Below are 18,476 nucleotides of genomic sequence, written 5' to 3' on the forward strand. Positions count from 1 at the left end.
TTCTTTGGGGCTATAAAGACAGCCATACAATACTGAAGTGGTTAGTCTGGCAAGATTGCATGTTTATGACTCGATACTCAGTCTTTACATCCTCTCTTAAAAACAACTGCAAAAACTCAAACAAGGGCAAACAGGATAAAATGAACAAAAAATGTATAAATAAATAAAAAATGGATGCTAAATGGGGCAGTTGAAGGAATAGGAGGAAAAACAGCATCTTATTTTCATAGGACTGGATTTCAGGAATTGTGAATGAGAAGTTCTTTGACCCCAACGCTCATAATTACTGATATTTTAATAAACTAAAATTTAAAAACCAAAAGCACATGAAGGAAGGACTGCTCTATGGAAAGTCTGTAACACTGTCTGGACCTCCACCTTTAACAAAGCTTTCAATGTCTTCAGTCGTTTGCAAAGTACAGAAGAGCATGTGTAGAAACAAGGCTCCGTTGATCAATAAATTGCGCTGGAGTTGGACACAAAAGAATTACACTTCTAATCAAAACACGTTTCATTGAAAAATAAAAATTCCACAAGTTAGTGTATAATAATTGTCAGCCTGAGTTTGGCAGAGCAAGGAGGCAGAAGCCAAGAGTTTGTCAATTGTTTCTGGCTGCAGGAGTTTGCTCCAGTTAATTCACAAATGAGAAAAAATGTGAGTTCCTTTAATCCAGTTTCCAAAGGGAGTTGTTAGCAGCATTTTAAGGTTAAGAGTACACTTGGAAGTGTCTATGACAGGAAAATCCCAGGACCTGATGTCTCGAGCCTTAAGGTAGCTCTGCGCGTAAGGAAACAGTCTATTCTCTTTTGCAGCAGCAACTTCTCAAGGACACATCCTAGTAGTCATTTCTTTCTGTAAAACACAATAAGAAATATATTATTGTAAGACATGAGAAAAATTATTGGTTTATGCTTTGCTTAAGCTCTCCATACAGGATCTCACTACACCCTACAGCCCCACTTAGAGCAAGCAGTAAAGGCTCCTGTGCCACTTCTTTCCTATGTACATAATAGCTTCTTCCAGCAGAAGGTATGCAACTAGCAACTATTTTACAATGCCCTTTACCATTTTCCTCAATTTCTTTGGTTCAGTTTCATGATATTACACAACCTTCATAAATATATTGGTAACATGCTCCTTCTGAGACCCTCTAGTTTTAAAGAAAGATGTGCAATATTTCTAAAGCGTACAGAGCAAGCAGTTAAAGAATGCCCAAACAGTAAATTCATAACTCAGTTTCCCTGCAACTAATCCACCTTAGTTTGCAGGGACAAATATGTTAAGAATTGAGAATTGGGATTCAAGTGGTGTATGCGAGTCATTTGTGACACAACCAACCAGCACAAGCTTCTCTACTGTTTATATAGTGGAATATATTTATTTATTTTATACATAGAACTTGATATACTGCAAGAGTAAGGTTGCCAACTGGATCCATATTCGCAGGACATGGTTTACTCCACGGCATGAAGGGACTGGTAGTTCTGATTTCCCTATTGCATTCCCTAAGAAAAGCAAGGCTACAAGTCCCAGCATGCATCGTGGTAAACCCAACCCTGTCCTGGAAATCTGGATCCAATTGGCAGCCCTACACAAGAGCCAAGTATGGTTTCTATGCAGTTTACAATCAAACGTACATTGCTAGAGACTAGAGTTTGGAAATAAAAGAAAAGAGCAAAGGTTCAGGAGGTATAGGGGAGGGAAAGAAAGGGGAGAATTAGGAGAAGGTGAGGAGAGAGAACTGAGCTCTTGCAGAGCCTGAGTAAAAATATTTTTAGAGCAGCTTTAAACTGGGAGTAAGAGGGTTCCAGATGTAGTTGTATTGGGAGAGAATTCCAGAGCTTTGGACCTGTGTAACTGAGCACGTTGAATGAGTGGTGTTGAGGCAAATTAGCGAGAGGGGTGGGTGGGTTGGTGAGTAGAAGGGAGGATTCTGAGAGAAATAAGTAAGCATCTAATCTGGTGCAGTAGGAAGATGTCCTTTAAAGACAATAGTCAGAATTTTAAATTTGATGCACGAAGAGACAGGAAGCCAGTGTTATCTTGAAGAAGAGGAGTGATGTGATCAAATGGTTTAGAATTATGGCATAGCCGAACAGTGGTGGCCTGTACTAGCTGTATGCACTTCAGTGAGGAGAGGGGTAGACCAAAAGAATTGCCGTAATCAAGGTGGGGGATGATCAGACTAAGAAGAGCACAAACGGCAGGCAAAGGTAGAATACCTCTGACTACCTAGATGTGGTGAAGAGCAAAAAAAGCAGCACATAAAACAGTCAGTTTGTGGCTTAAAAGTCTCTTTTGAGCAGGGACTGTCTCTTTGTGTCATGTGTTCAGCGCTGTGTGCGTCTGGTAGCGCTATACAAATGCTAATAATAATAAAAGTGAGATGCTGGTCAAAGATAATGCCCAGAATTTTAATGTATTCCTTAAAGGACAAAAAATGATTGTCAATGAGAGGAGGCTGTGGACTGGTAGAGTACAGGTTAGAGTAATGGATTGCTTCACATTTGCTAGCACTGAGAAACAAATGGTGATCATATAACCAGGAAGATACTTTAGAGAGGCAGTGGTTTAATTTGGAAAGATCGGGGGGGGGGGGGGGGGGGGGGTTGATGTAATCCAATAGAGAAACTGGATGTCATTTGCATATCAGAACAGGGTGCGGCTGTTAGATTGGATCACTGTGAGCAGTGGGGTGAGGAACAGATTAAAGACAGTAGGGGAGAGGATTGAACCCTAGGGCACTTCTGAATGCAATTGAAAAGGGTGACTGATATGTGCTAGCTGGCAGATTCTTTTCAAGTCAATTCAAATCAAGTCTTATATACTGCTAATATCCCCTGTTTAGGGTTCAGTGTGGTTTACATCATCTGTAAACAGAAGTTGGTACAATATAATAAGTAGGACATTGAGTGCATACAGTCTTGTTGGTTGTATGCGGTTGGTACATATTATTAGTGGGATGTTGGGTGAATACAATCTTGTTGGTTACATTCAATGTTATCTAACCAACGCTATAACAATATCAGGTGTGAGGTAGTAGTTGTTTCATGTAGTAGTTCTATAGTCCACCGGGGTACTGAGGCGTAGTGATTGTTATGTAGCAGGCTTTGGGAAGAGGTAAGGTTTTTTTTGTTTTTTTAGCCTCTCCCAGAAACTGAGGTAGTTTGACTCTAGTCTTATAGCCAGAGGGAGTGAGTTCCATAATGAGATTCCTGAAACCGGGAAGAGCGAGTTAAAGATCTTCTGAAATTGGATTCCCTTGTAGAACAATGAGGCAAGGATCAATTGTTCCGTTTGTTTGAGTGAACGATGCAAACAGATGAGATATTGATCAGTAGTTCAGAGGTAGCACCTGGCAGAATCTGAAAGACTAGACAGGTGGCTTTGAACTTAATTCTTTCAGCTATGGGTAACCAGTGCAGTTTAGTGAGATATGGTATGACGCTAGTGTATCTGTTTGAAAATTAATCTTGCTGCTGTATTCTGTATGATTTGTAGTTTTTTTTAATAATGGATCTCAATGCCGAGAAATAATATATTACAGTAGTCCAGATACAGTAGGATCAGCATTTGTTCCAACAACACAAAAGCCTTTTGATCAATCAATGATCGGATTAGGCATAGTTGTCTCATTTTAAACATTGTTTTCCTCCATAGTTGGTTAATATGGGGTGAGAATGATAGGTAGGAGTCTAGAAGGACCTCAAGCACTCTAGCTTCTGATTCGACTGGGAAGGTTCTGTCGTCAGTTAGTGTTATTGACGTTGGGGCCTCGATTCCTTGATTTCAGAACAAAGGATCTTGGTCTTTTGTGCATTTAGTTTGTTTGTTTGCCAATTCTGTTGCAAAGACAGCTACATTACCATTTAATAACTGTACCTGTAACATTGATTTTTTCTAATCTTGTAAGGAGGAGGGCATAGTCTATGAGATCAAATACTGAAGAGAGGTCCAGAAAGACAACAACTAGAGAAAAATGCTGATCAAAGGCGGTTTAGATAGTGTCATGAAAAGTGGTCAATAGGATCTCTGTGCTATGGCCAGACCTGAAACCAGCTTGAATGGGGTATAAGATAAGTGCTCTATTGAGAAAGAAGGAGAGCTGATGGTGTACCATGTTCTCTAAAACTTTGGGGGAAAATGGGAGATTTGATATAGGCCTAAAATTAGGAGAGCCTGAGGGGTCAAGGGTTGGCTTTTTCAGAAGAGGCATAATGAGGGCATGTTTCCAAAAAGTAAGAACATTACCTCAAGAGAGACTGATCTATATAGCTAGCAGGAATAGTGGCAGATCACGATTAAAGAGATCCATATGCACTTCATTGCATTAATTATATGGTGAGGTACCTTAAGTAGCTTTTTTGACTCATGAGCACTTTCACCAGGTTAAAGTGTATGCAAAACCTTTTAGACTATCTTCAGGGATGGCATCGCATATTGCAGTGGTTCTCCCAACTAATATTGCACAATATACAGAGGATAACATTTTTTTCTTAATTTAAGAACAGAAACAAGTTATAATATAGAAATAAAACTTAGGTTATACATAATTTCATAGGAAACGATGTCCCTAATGTCATCAGTGTATGATCTTTGGAAACAGAAAAACTGAAGAAGGGCCTGTTCCTATTCTGAGCCTATAGGGAAAAATGTTTTCTGAACAAGGCCCATCTAAGAGAGTTCCATCAGGTGCTCGACTGAAAAAAAAAATCCTGATGAATTTGTGAGCAGAGGCAGGGCTTGAAAGAGAGGTCTTATGGGAATTAGACGGCTTGGTAACCTGATGCAGATCTGCAGAGGTTTTTGCTGTCATATACCTAGAGGTGGCTGAATGTCATTACCATTTGAAAGCATTGTCACATGTTTAATGTTTAATAAGTTGGTTGTCGTAGTCCAGTGGACAGATGCTCAACAGTAAAGTTCTCCCTCATAGCTAGCTTGGCATCAACAGTTACCAGAGCTGACAGCCACAACAGAGAGGCCACAGATGGCACAAGCATTCAGACTGAATTATTCTCTTGGAGATTCACACAATAGAGTAGGGTTGACGCAAGTTTGCTGAGCAGTGCGAGAAGGCTTGTACACTGCTGATCATGCTAACACACACTCTGGACATGAATAGCCTGCTTTGTTTTTCTATTGTTGTCAGTCTTACACCTTTCACAAGCACAAGGGGTAGATATTCAAAAACTCCCTGCATGTGTAAAATATTCAACTTAGGTTTACTTTGTCTTTATATGAATTTATAGTTCACAAACAGGCTCAGTTTCGAAAGAGAAGGATGCCCATCTCTCGACACAAATTGGAAGATGGGCATCCTTCTCACAGGGTTGTCCAAATCAGTATAATCGAAAGCCAGTTTTGGTAGTCCCCAACTGCTTTCCATTGCAGGGACGACCAAAGTTCAAGGGGGCATATTGGAGGCGTAGCGAAGGCGGGACTTGGGCGTGCCTAACACATGGACTTCCTCGACCCATAATGGAAAAAAAAGGGCGTCCCTGACGAGCACTTGGACAACTTTACCTGGTCCTGTTTTTCTTACGACCAAGGCACAAAAAGGTGCCTGAACTGACCAGATGACCACCAGAGAGAATCGAGGATGACCTCCCCTTACTCCTCCAGTGGTCACTAACACCCGCCCACTCTCAAAAAATATCTTTAAAAATATTTTTTGCCAGCCTCAGATGTCATCCGTGATAGCAGTATGCAGGTCCCTGGAGCAGTTGTAGTGGGTGCAGTGCACTTCAGGCAGGCAGGCGGACCCAGGCCCATCCCCCTCCCTACCTGTTACGTTTGTGGAGGAAACAGCGAGCCCTCCAAAATCCACCACAAACCCACTGTACTCACATCTAGGTGCCCCCTTTCACCCATAAGGACTATGGTAGTGGTGTACAGTTGTGGGTAGTGGGTTTTGGGGGGGGGGGTTGGGGGGCTCAGCACACAAGGTAAGGGAGCTATGTTCCTGGGAGCAATTTATGAAGTCCACTGCAGTGCCCTCTAGGGTGCCCGGCTGGTGTCCTGGCACGTCAGGGGGACCAGTGCACTACAAATGCTGGCTCCTCCCATGACCAAAGGGCTTGCATTTGGTCATTTCTGAGATGGGCGTCCTTGGTTTCCATTATCGCCGAAAATCAGAAACAACCAAGTCTAGGGACGACCTAAATTTCAAGATTTGGGCGTCCCCGACTGTATTATTGAAACGAAAGATGGACGTCCATCTTTTTTGATAATACGGGTTTCCCAGCCCCTCCATCGGGACGTTTTGCCAGGACGTCCTCAACAAAACTTGTTCGTCCCTTTCAATTATGCCCCTCTAAGGGGTTCTTTTACTAACCTGGGGCAAAAAGTGGCCATAGTGTGCCCTTACACAGGTCTTTTCTGCATGCTAAGGCCACTGTTACTGCATGCTAAGGCCACTGTTACTGCAGCCATAAAATAGCTGATTTTCTCTGTTTTGTATTAATGGTCATGCACTAACGTGTATTAATGACCATTTTGTAGGCAGTAAGGGCTAACTGTTTAGCGCAGGAACGCCACTCTCTGCCACCTGACATGACCCCTACAAAACAATAAATAAATTTAGCTCATGGTTAGCGCATGCTGATTTGGCACTTACCACAGGATGCCTAAGCGCATGCCGTGGTACATCGTTTTAAGCTGCATTAGGCACATGCTAGCACCTAACTCAACTTAGAAAAAGGGCCTCTAAGCATGCTAATTGTATGAATGAATATCTGGCTAAATCTATCTATTCAAACTTTGAGCACAAAGATTTAGGCAATGTCTGGCAAATTTTGCTGTGTTTGTATCTAGCTGTGCAATTTTAGAAGTTATTTTTTTCCATGTGGAAAAATCTTTCTAAAATGAGTAAATGACTACCCTTGTATCTGAAAAAAAGAGACTCTGTGGAAATTGTTTTCACTGGCTTCTTTAAATGTCACTTTTATCTCAGTCTCTATTGACTGAAATTGCTACTGGTATGCCAAGCATATTTTTGACTTCAGATGTCTTAAGTGCTGACCAATTATTTGGCGGTAAATCCCGCCACCATTGGGTATATATCACTTATCGACACACTACAATTTTTATATACTTAACATAAAAAAATGCTTTTCTGATAAAATAAAGCACACTATAAAATTACTACATGGAAAATACAGAGTTGCAGCTGGAGAAGTAGCCATCTCCTAAAATTAGCAAAATGGTTATGTCTTGGCTCTATTTTTTTCTGTAGATTTTTACCACTTACTTTAATGTTGGCCCATGTGATTTTTTTTTCATCTCAGCTTAAATACATACCTATCTATATCTATTTATTTATAAAACTGTGTTAGCAAGACCTTTAAACAACATATCAACCCTGTTCTCGCAACTGTTCTTCCCAGCTTCCCTCTCTCCCTCCCCTTTGGAGTTGTTGTTTATTATTTGCTTTTTGATTAAACTGAGCAGGAACGCTCACGCGACGGGTGGGAACTCGTCCGCACATGCGCAGTGCGTGCGCTAGAAGGCTTTGGCAAAACTTTTAAAATTTTGCTGTAGAAAAATTTGCCGTTTCCTGGGCCGCCGTGGACACCAACCCACATGTGAGAACAATCAGCCTGCTGTCCTCGAAGAATACCTGCTACAGGTATGTATCTTCACTATATCAGCCCTGGCACTTCTCTTTGTTACTACCCCTCCCTTCTCCCTGTTGTTGCCACTGTGACATCTTGCCAGGCCTGCAACAGCAGAAGTGATGAAAGAAATATTACCTTTAATACCCTTGTGGCCTCCCTCTGCCGGGTCCCACCCCTATGCTGGAAACAGGAATCTGAGTCATAGTGGGTAAGACATGACAGGTAGGCAGTGGGATGCATGAGCCAACATTTCTGCTGTGGGCCCAGAAGATGCTTCAGTGACAGCAGCAGGGAAAGGGGAGAGACAAGACCATGGGGGTAGGTAGGGAAGAGAGGGAGAAATGCTGGCTATGGTGGCAGAGGAGGAAGGTTAAAGTTTTAATGTGCTAGGGCCAGGGCCAGTGTAGCAGGCTAGGAAAAATGAGTCTGTGGGCTGTAGTTTAGCAATTCCTGTACTAAACATGGATGCCAACTGGATATTTGATTCTTAACTCCTAAAGTTAAGAAGGACTAAGCACATACAGTGGTGGAAATAAGTATTTGATCCCTTGCTGATTTTGTAAGTTTGCCCACTGACAAAGACATGAGCAGCCCATAATTGAAGGGTAGGTTATTGGTAACAGTGAGAGATAGCACATCACAAATTAAATCCGGAAAATCACATTGTGGAAAGTATATGAATTTATTTGCATTCTGCAGAGGGAAATAAGTATTTGATCCCCCACCAACCAGTAAGAGATCTGGCCCCTACAGACCAGGTAGATGCTCCAAATCAACTCGTTACCTGCATGACAGACAGCTGTCGGCAATGGTCACCTGTATGAAAGACACCTGTCCACAGACTCAGTGAATCAGTCAGACTCTAACCTCTACAAAATGGCCAAGAGCAAGGAGCTGTCTAAGGATGTCAGGGACAAGATCATACACCTGCACAAGGCTGGAATGGGCTACAAAACCATCAGTAAGACGCTGGGCGAGAAGGAGACAACTGTTGGTGCCATAGTAAGAAAATGGAAGAAGTACAAAATGACTGTCAATCGACAAAGATCTGGGGCTCCACGCAAAATCTCACCTCGTGGGGTATCCTTGATCATGAGGAAGGTTAGAAATCAGCCTACAACTACAAGGGGGGAACTTGTCAATGATCTCAAGGCAGCTGGGACCACTGTCACCACAAAAACCATTGGTAACACATTACGACATAACGGATTGCAATCCTGCAGTGCCCGCAAGGTCCCCCTGCTCCGGAAGGCACATGTGACGGCCCGTCTGAAGTTTGCCAGTGAACACCTGGATGATGCCGAGAGTGATTGGGAGAAGGTGCTGTGGTCAGATGAGACAAAAATTGAGCTCTTTGGCATGAACTCAACTCGCCGTGTTTGGAGGAAGAGAAATGCTGCCTATGACCCAAAGAACACCGTCCCCACTGTCAAGCATGGAGGTGGAAATGTTATGTTTTGGGGGTGTTTCTCTGCTAAGGGCACAGGACTACTTCACCGCATCAATGGGAGAATGGATGGGGCCATGTACCGTACAATTCTGAGTGACAACCTCCTTCCCTCCGCCAGGGCCTTAAAAATGGGTCGTGGCTGGGTCTTCCAGCACGACAATGACCCAAAACATACAGCCAAGGCAACAAAGGAGTGGCTCAGGAAGAAGCACATTAGGGTCATGGAGTGGCCTAGCCAGTCACCAGACCTTAATCCCATTGAAAACTTATGGAGGGAGCTGAAGCTGCGAGTTGCCAAGCGACAGCCCAGAACTCTTAATGATTTAGAGATGATCTGCAAAGAGGAGTGGACCAAAATTCCTCCTGACATGTGTGCAAACCTCATCATCAACTACAGAAGACGTCTGACCGCTGTGCTTGCCAACAAGGGTTTTGCCACCAAGTATTAGGTCTTGTTTGCCAGAGGGATTAAATACTTATTTCCCTCTGCAGAATGCAAATAAATTCATATACTTTCCACAATGTGATTTTCCAGATTTAATTTGTGATGTGCTATCTCTCACTGTTACCAATAACCTACCCTTCAATTATGGGCTGCTCATGTCTTTGTCAGTGGACAAACTTACAAAATCAGCAAGGGATCAAATACTTATTTCCACCACTGTATGAGTACATTTATTTTTATATTTAGTTTCAGCACTTGATTCACTCCAAGTGATCCCTGGGGTGACTATCGGAAGATGGACTTCTTTCTCCCAGAGACGTCCAAATCGGTATAATCAAAACCCGATTTTGGACATCTCCAACTGCAGTCCGTCGCAAGGACGTCCAAAATTCAAGGGGGCGTGTTGGAGGCGTAGCGAAGGCGGGACTTGGGCGTGCCTAACATTTGGATGTCTTTGACCCATAATCGAAAAAGCAAGGACATACCTGACGAACACTTGGACATTTTCACCCGAACGTGTAACTCCCTCCCACCCTCAAAAAACATCTTTAAAAATATGTCGTGCCAGCCTCAGATGTCATACTCAGGTCCATGACAGCGCTTGAAGGTCCCAGGAGCAGTTTTAGTGGGTACTGCAGTGCACTTCAGACATGCGGGCCTAGGCCTATACCCCCCTACCTGTTACATTTATGGAGGAAACAGCGAGCTCTCCAAAACCCACCATAAACCCACTGTACCCATCTACAGGTGCCCCCTTCACCTGTAAGGGCTATGGTAGTGATGTACAGTTGTGGGTAGTGGGTTTTGGGGGGCTCAGCACACAAGGTAAGGGAGCTATGTTCCTGGGAGCATTTTATGAAGTCCACTGCAGTGCCCCCTAGGGTGCCCGGTTGGTGTCCTGGCATGTCAGGGGGGGCCAGTGCACTACAAATGCTGGCTCCTCCCACATCCAAATGGCTTGCATTTGGACGTTTTTGACATGGGCTTCTTTGTTTTTGAAAATCGCCGAAAGTCAGAAACGTCCATGTCTAGGGACATCCAAATCTAGGACGGTCCAAATTTAAAGATTTGGACATCTCTGCGGGTATTTTCCAAACAAAAGATGGACGTCCATTTTTTTTCGAAAATACGGTTTCCTCCGCCCCTGGATTTGGATGTTTTGCAAAGACGTCCAAATCACAATTTGGACGTTTTTTTCGAAAATGCCCCTCCACGTGGTTTACGATTTCTATTACAGATAACTTGCACTGTCCCTAATGGGCTTACAATCTGTTACATATTGTACCTGACACACTGGAGAGCTAAAGGGCCCTTTTACTAAGCTGCAGCAAAAAGTGACCTGTGGCAGTGCGAGCACATCTTTTGGGCGTACGCTGGACCAATTTTTGCTGCATCCTAGAAAAAAAAAAGCCTTTTTTTAAAGGGCCGGAAAATGGACATGCAGCAAACTAAAAACCAGCTCATGTCCATTTTTAACCCAAGACCTTACCACCACCCATAGACTTAGAGGTAAGGTCTCATGACCTACCCAGGCAATAGGCATGCAACAGACGTCCACTATCATTTACCACTGGGTAAGCACCACACAGTAGAATACAGAAAATATTTTCTACCATATGTTTTCAGCGTGCGCCAAATTCAGAATTACTGCAAGCTGGGTAGTAATGCTGATTTGGTACACGCTGGACGCACATAGGCCCTTATGCCCCTTTGTAAAAGGGCCCCTTAGTGACTTGCCTGGGTCACACGGAGTTGCAGAGGGAATTGAACCTGGTCCCCCAGGATCTCAACCTACTGCTGACCATCAGGCAGCAGCAGGAATCAAACCTGGTTCCCCAGTTCTGTAACCCACTGCACTAACCATTAGCAGAGCTGCCAAGGGGTCCTGATTTTTGAGAGGGAGATTATTAGTACACGCCACAGCCACACCCACCCTGCCTTGGCTCCACCCACTCTGACTTGGCTCCGCCCACTACCTCATGTCATCTTGAATTTCTTTTGATGTAGTGTAATAGAAGTGAATTTTAAAGATTGTTTTTCAACTCTGCCTTGACCGACAAGTGCACTGAAGGTCTGTATTTTTGATTAGAAGTCATTCTGTTTAAAAATGATTATTTAACTTTGTGTGAAAATAAGTTGGAACGTAGAAGATAAGACACAGCTCTAATTAATTTGGTATGTGAAGGGAGAGGTGGAGCCTGTTTCGAGTTCAGACTGGCCACCTGGACTGAGAAACATGTGACCACATTCCCACAGTATGGCTTGTTTACCAAAACAGAGAAATTCTCGAGCATTCTGTAATTTTCCTTAGCTCTGAACATGAGTTCTAAGCCTAATAAAAAAAGGGGGGCCTTTTACAGTGAAGCTGGAAGCTCATCTATGGGTGGATGCTTTGCATAGAACCAGACTCCTGGTCAAACTCCAGCTTCGCTGAAAAATGGGCTTCTCTTAGCTGATGTAAAAAGCCTGGATGATGTAAGGACCAGTGATGGACTTATGTACATTATAGTGTACTAGTAAAAAAGGCCCATTTCTGAAAGAAATGAAATGGGTGCTAGCAAGTTTTTCCTCGGAGTGTGTATGTTTGAGAGTATGTGAGAGTGACTGTGTGAGAGAGAATGAATGTGCGAATGTGTGTGTGTGACAGAGAGAGAGTGAAACTGGGTGCGAGTGTCTGTGTGAGATTGAGAGTGTGTGCCAGGGGCGTCTCCCCTCCCCCCTCAGAGTTGCGAGGGTGCAGGATGGTATTCACGTCACTACCTTTTATGATTATTCGGTTATGCTGTTTTTTTACATTTTTGAAGATTTATGATTTCAGACTTCCGTACAACCCCTGACGCAGCCCTGTTGGGCGAAACACAGCCAGTGTCAGGCTGATTTGAATATTTGATTATCATTTAATAAATTCATTTTTTTTTCTACTGATCTGCTTTTTTTTCTTTCCAGCTACTATAAGAACTCCTACCTCCCAAAATTCTCCAGCAGGATTCAGGTGCCCCCCCTCCCCGGATCTTATGAGGTACCCCTGGTGCAGTGGCGTAGCCAGAAAACCATTTTTGGGTGGGCCTGAGCCCAAAGTGAGTGGCACAAAAGTTTCTCTTCCTCGCCCTACCTTCACCTCAAAATATAAATACTTTAGCTGATGAGGATCCTCAAACTCTGTCAGCTGAAGACTTCCTCTGAAAGTGGCCAGAACTTCCTTTTACCAAGCTTGGCAGGCAGTAGCAACATCCCTAAGCGACCGAAGCTGGCACCCCTTGCATCCTTAGTTGTCAGTAACTCAAAGATGCTGTTGCCAACTGCAGAGCTTGGTAGAAGCAAGTTCTGACTGCCTTTGGAGGAGGTCCTCAGCTGGGATGCTTGGGGAGCCCCACCAGCTATAAAGCAAGGGTAAGGGCCAGTGTTAGACCTGCTCTGGCCCAGGTCAGAAAATAAAGGAGGGCACTCTCTCCAATCCCCTCTCTTTCCTGCCTCCCTTCCGATTTCTTTACCTGCCATTACTATCACACTGACAGACCCTCACCAAAAACAGAACAAGGGATCACAAGTTAGAAATAAAAATATTTACACAAAAATTGAAGTGAGAACCCCAAGAAGTTAAACTTAACATGTACTACAACCCTGGAGAAATAAAAACCAAAAGTGCATTTCCTTTCTACTGAACACAATGCAAAGACATTTGCTATGTACTTTTCACAAAGCTAACATATTCCATTTAAACATTCAAATAAAAATGCTTTTTTCTACCTTTGATGTCTGGACATTTTATTTTTCCATTATGTTGCTTCTAATTTCCTGTCTGTCGTCTACTAATTCTCCTTCAAGTGACTGCTGTCCATTTGTCTTTTCTCCTCTCTACTGTCTATTCCCTCACTACATCTACCTCTGACATACTGATCATTCCTTTTTAGCTCTTTCCTCTTTTTTTGACTTTTTGCCTGTCAACTCAAATTTTACTCTCTTTCTCCTTCTTTTTACTTTATAGCTGCCTATCAGATCGTCATCTTCTTCTCTCACCCACTACCTCTCCCATTACCCAACTCACTCCTTCTCCAGCCATTCCCTTTCATCTTTAATCTACTCCCCATTACTATATTTCTATCCTCTATAATCACTATCCTCTCATCCATTTTCTTGCCACCCTCTTCCACATGGTTCCACCATTCCCAGCATCTTCCTCCATCCACCCTTCTAGCTCAGTATCTACTCCCTCTTTCTTCCCTCCCTGCTCTCGTTGCCCAACATCTCCCTATCCTTTCTCTTCTCTCCTCCCCTGTCCCCCATGGTCCAGCATTCCTCCCTCTCTCTTCCTTCACTCCATCATTCTCATTTGCTCCTGGATCCAATATCTCCCTCTCTCCCCTCTCCTATGAATCTCCCCTGCCTCTCATCCAACCCCATGTCCTACATCTCCCCCATTGTCCACATCCTTCTTTCCCCCTCCCTTGTACCCCAGATCCAATATCTGTCTTCCCCCTCCATCCCATGCAGCATTCTCTTCCTTCCTCCACCATGTCCAACATTTCTGCCTCTCTCCCACTGTCCACCATCTCTGTCTCCCCCCTCCCTTGTGCCCCAGAGGTCAATATCTCTTTCTCCTCCTCCCATACAGCATCTCTCCCTTCCTCCCATCCACTGTCATGCCCATCATTTCTCCCTCTCTTCTCTGGGCACCATCTCTCCCTCCCCTCTACCCCCATATACAAGATTTCTCCCTGTATTGCCCCCCCTCTACCCCTGTCTCTCTCTCCCTTCCTCCCCTCCACCCTCATGCACCATCTATCCCTCCCCTTCACCTCTGTGTCCAACATTTCTCCCTGTGTTCTCCCTCCCCGCAACATTTCTCCTTCTCCATCCACCCCATTATCTCTTGTCCCTATCCCCCTCTCCCTCCAGGCAGCATTTCTCCATGTCCTCCGCTATATACAAGTGATTTCTCCCTCTGCTCCGCTGCCTGCCCGGTACCTTGGCTGAGCCCAAACTTTTAGCTATGCGCACTTCTTCCCGGATTCCGCTTCGATGCACAATCGTCGCTCCCTGCATTCTTCTTCTCGCAAGTCCCGCTGCACGCAGCGCTGCCATTCATACAGACAGCTGCGCTCTCATTTGCCGCGTCCGCCGTCCATCCGGTCCTCTGATGCACTTCCTGTTAGGACGGGATAGACGCGGTAGGGGGGAGCGCAGCTACCTGTGTGAATGGCAGCGCTGCGTGCAGCGTGACAGACGAGAAGAAGAATGCAGAGCGATGAAGCGGAGCTGGGGAGAAAAGGCAGCCAGCGAAGAAGAAGGTGGATGGGCGGGCCTGGAGGCAAAGTGGGTGGGCCTGGGCCCATCCAGGCCCACCCGTAGCTACGCCCCTGCCCTGGTGGCAATTGGGGGATAGCACAATCTCTGGACAATCCTACCCCATCTGCACCTGGGCTCAAAATGGTGGCTATGACCAGTGTTCCCTCTAAGAAGCAACTTGCATGCAAATTTTTTTTTCGAGTGAGCGCTGAAGATAGTCCAACAGATGAAAAAGAGCAGGGGAATCCCCCCACGAGCTATATGCAGAGGGGGGTGGAGCCCCCCCCCCCCCCCCGAGCTATGTAAGTAGCAAATTTGATTTGACCCCCTCCCCCCATCATCATTACTGTGCAATATATATATATATATATATATATATAACTAGTAAAAAAGGCCTGTTTCTGTAAGAAGTGAAACGGGCGCTAGCAAGGTGTCGTTCCCCCCCCCCCCCACCCCGGTCTCTCCCTGTGTCCCCTCCAAGTTGCATGCGGTCCTCCCTCCCCTCTGTTTGTAGACAGGAGTGGACGTAAGGCTATGTAGAGCAGTGTAAGCAAGGAAGGCAATTTGGTTAATCTCTGTTTCCCCTGCCCCATGCAGCCGTCATCGCCATACACTCAAAAGAAAGCAAACCTATGAGGTGCTGCATCCACGTTGTCGTTGAGGTGTTGGCGGGACGGCATGAGTGTAAGTCTCTCCCTCGCACCCTCCGACGTTGAGTGTCTCTGGCCGGCTTCCTCCCCACCCCCCCCAAGCATGTTTTTCCCGCTTTTGTACGCTCGTTTTCTGCGCCATTTTGGCTTCGTCAGCGCCCTGGCAGCTGATAGTCAGGCAGGGGGAGGAGTAGGGAAACACATTCCACGTGTTTCCCTACTCCTCCCTTTCCGTTGCGTTCCTTTCGTTCACCGAAATAGTTCCGCCCTCGACGTCATCACATTCGACGCGAGGGCGTGACAGACATGGTCAGTGGAGAGGCTTCACCACGAACTAACGAACCCTTCATGGAAGTGGGTGGAGCTTGGGGCTTCATTAGAACGTTGGGGTTGCGAATTATGTCCGGATGGGGCGTGGCTGAGGGAGGGTGTATGGGTGAGAGTGAGTGGTGCTGACAAGCTGCAACAGTACAGGGCTTCAGTGTTTCCCTGCCACACAGTGAGCTTCAGAATTGGAGGTGAAAATTATTTATATAGATATTTCTGATAAACTGTATTACATAGTAACATAGTAGATGACGGCAGAAAAAGACATGCATGGTCCATCCAGTCTGCCCAAGACAAACTCATGTGTAAACCTTACCTTGATTTGCACCTGTCTCTCCCAGGGCCCAGACTGTACAAGTCTGCCCAGCAGTTTTTCCCGCCTCCCAACCACCTGTCCCGCCTCCCATCACCGGCTCTGGCACAGACCATACGAGTCTGCCCTCCCCTATTCTCGCCTCCGAACCACCAACCCCTCTTCCCCCCACCTGCTCCGCCACCCAGTTTTAGCTAAGCTTCTGAGGATCCATTCCTTTTGCACAGGATTCCTTTATGCATATCCCACGCATGTTTGAATTCCGTTACCGTTTTCATCTCCACCACCTCCCGCGGGAGGGCATTCCAAGCATCCACCACCCTCTCCGTGAAAAAATACTTCCTGACATCTTTCCTGAGTCTGCCCCCCTTCAATCTCATTTCATGTCCTCTCGTTCTACCACCTTCCCATCTCCGGAAAAGATTCGTTTGCGGATTAATACCTTTCAAATATTTAAACGTCTGTATCATATCACCCCTGTTCCTCCTTTCCTCCAGGGTATACATGTTCAGGTCAGCAAGTCTCTCTTCATACGTCTTGGAACGCAAATCCCATACCATTCTCGTAGCTTTTCTTTGCACCACTTCCATTTTTTTTAACATCCTTCGCAAGGTACGGCCTCCAAAACTGAACACAATACTCCAGGTGGGGCCTCACCAACGACTTGTACAGGGGCATCAAAACTTCCTTTCTTCTGCTGATCACACCTCTCTCTATACAGCCTAGCAACCTTCTCGCTATGGCCACCGCCTTGTCACACTGTTTCGTCGCCTTCAGATCCTCGGATACTATCACCCCAAGATCCCTCTCCCCCCCCCCCCCTCAGTACCTATCAGACTCTCACCGCCTAACACATAAGTCTCTCGTGGGTTTCTACTCCCTAAATGCATCACTTTGCATTTCTTCGCATTGAATTTTAATAGCCAAACCTTAGACCATTCTTCTAGCTTCCTCAGATCCCTTTTCATGCTTTCCACTCCCTCCCGGGTGTCCACTCTGTTGGAAATCTTAGTATCATCCGCAAATAGGCAAACTTTACCTTCTAACCCTTCGGCAATGTCACTCACAAATATATTGAACAGAATCGGCCCCAGCACCAATCCCTGAGGCACTCCACTACTCACCTTTCCCTCCTCCAAGCGAACTCCATTTACCACCACCCTCTGTCGTCTGTCCGTCAACCAGTTTCTAATCCAGTTCACCACTTCGGGACCTATCTTCAGCCCATCTAGTTTATTTAAGAGCCTCCTGTGGGGAACCGTGTCAAAAGCTTTGCTAAAATCTAAGTAGATTACGTCTATAGCACGTCGATGATTCAATTCTCCAGTTACCCAATCAAAGAATTCAATGAGATTCATTTGGCACGATTTCCCTCTGGTAAAACCATGTTGTCTCGGATCTTGCAACTTATTGGTTTCTAGGAAATTCACTATCCTTTCCTTCAGCATGGCTTCCATTACTTTTCCAATAACCGAAGTGAGGCTTACCGGCCTGTAGTTTCCAGCTTCTTCCCTATCACCACTTTTGTGAAGAGGTACCACCTCCGCCGTTCTCCAGTCCCTCGGAACCTCTCCCGTCTCCAAGGATTTATTAAACAAATCTTTAATAGGACCCGCCAGAACCTCTCTGAGCTCCCTCAATATTCTGGGGTGGATCCCGTCCGGTCCCATGGCTTTGTCCACCTTTAGCTTTCCAAGTTGTTGATACACACTCTCTTCCGTGAACGGTGCTATATCCAACCATTCTCAGGTGTACTTTTGCCAGTCCCTCGCGGTCCTTCTCCAGGATTTTCTTCAGTGAAAGCAGAACAAAAGTATCTATTTAGCAAATTGGCTTTTTCTTCATCATTATCTACATAGCGGTTCGCTGTATCTTTTAGTCTCACAATTCCCTTTTTAGTTATTCTTCTTTCACTAATATACCTGAAGAAATTTTTGTCGCCCCTCCTTACATTTCTAGCCATTTGTTCTTCCGCTTGCGCCTTCGCCAGACGTACCTCTCTCTTGGCTTCTTTCAGTTTCATCCGGTATTCCTCCCCGTGTTCCTCTTCTTGAGATTTTCTATATTTCTGGAACGCTAACTCTTTAGCCTTTATTTTCTCAGCCACTTGCTTGGAGAACCATATCGGTTTCCTTTTTCTCTTGCTTTTATTTACTCTCCTTACATAAAGGTTTGTGGCCCTATTTATTACTTCTTTCAGCCTGGACCACTGCCCTTCCACTTCATGTTCGTCCTCCCAGCCCATCATCTCCTTCCTCAGGTATTCCCCCATTTTACTAAAGTCAGCACGCTTGAAATCCAGGACTTTGAGTTTAGAGTGGCCGCCCTCCACTTCAGCCGTTATATCAAACCAAACCGTTTGATGGTCACTGCTTCCCAGGTGTG

At 45.1% G+C, this 18,476-nt stretch overlaps 1 protein-coding gene across 2 annotated transcripts in view; it reads right to left on the reverse strand.

Moving 5' to 3' along the window:
- Nucleotides 1-277: 277 nt before the first annotated feature.
- Nucleotides 278-18,476, reverse strand: part of MOB3B (MOB kinase activator 3B) — a 247,458-nt gene continuing 229,259 nt past the window's right edge. For both annotated transcript variants that reach the window (XM_030194182.1, XM_030194181.1), the window contains exon 4: nt 278-853. In XM_030194182.1, the coding sequence (XP_030050042.1) occupies nt 824-853 (30 nt within the window). In that variant the 3' untranslated portion in view covers nt 278-823. The remainder of the gene's footprint in view (nt 854-18,476) is intronic.

This window comes from Microcaecilia unicolor, chromosome 2, assembly GCF_901765095.1.
Source record: "Microcaecilia unicolor chromosome 2, aMicUni1.1, whole genome shotgun sequence".
NCBI classification, from domain to species: Eukaryota; Metazoa; Chordata; class Amphibia; order Gymnophiona; family Siphonopidae; genus Microcaecilia; species Microcaecilia unicolor.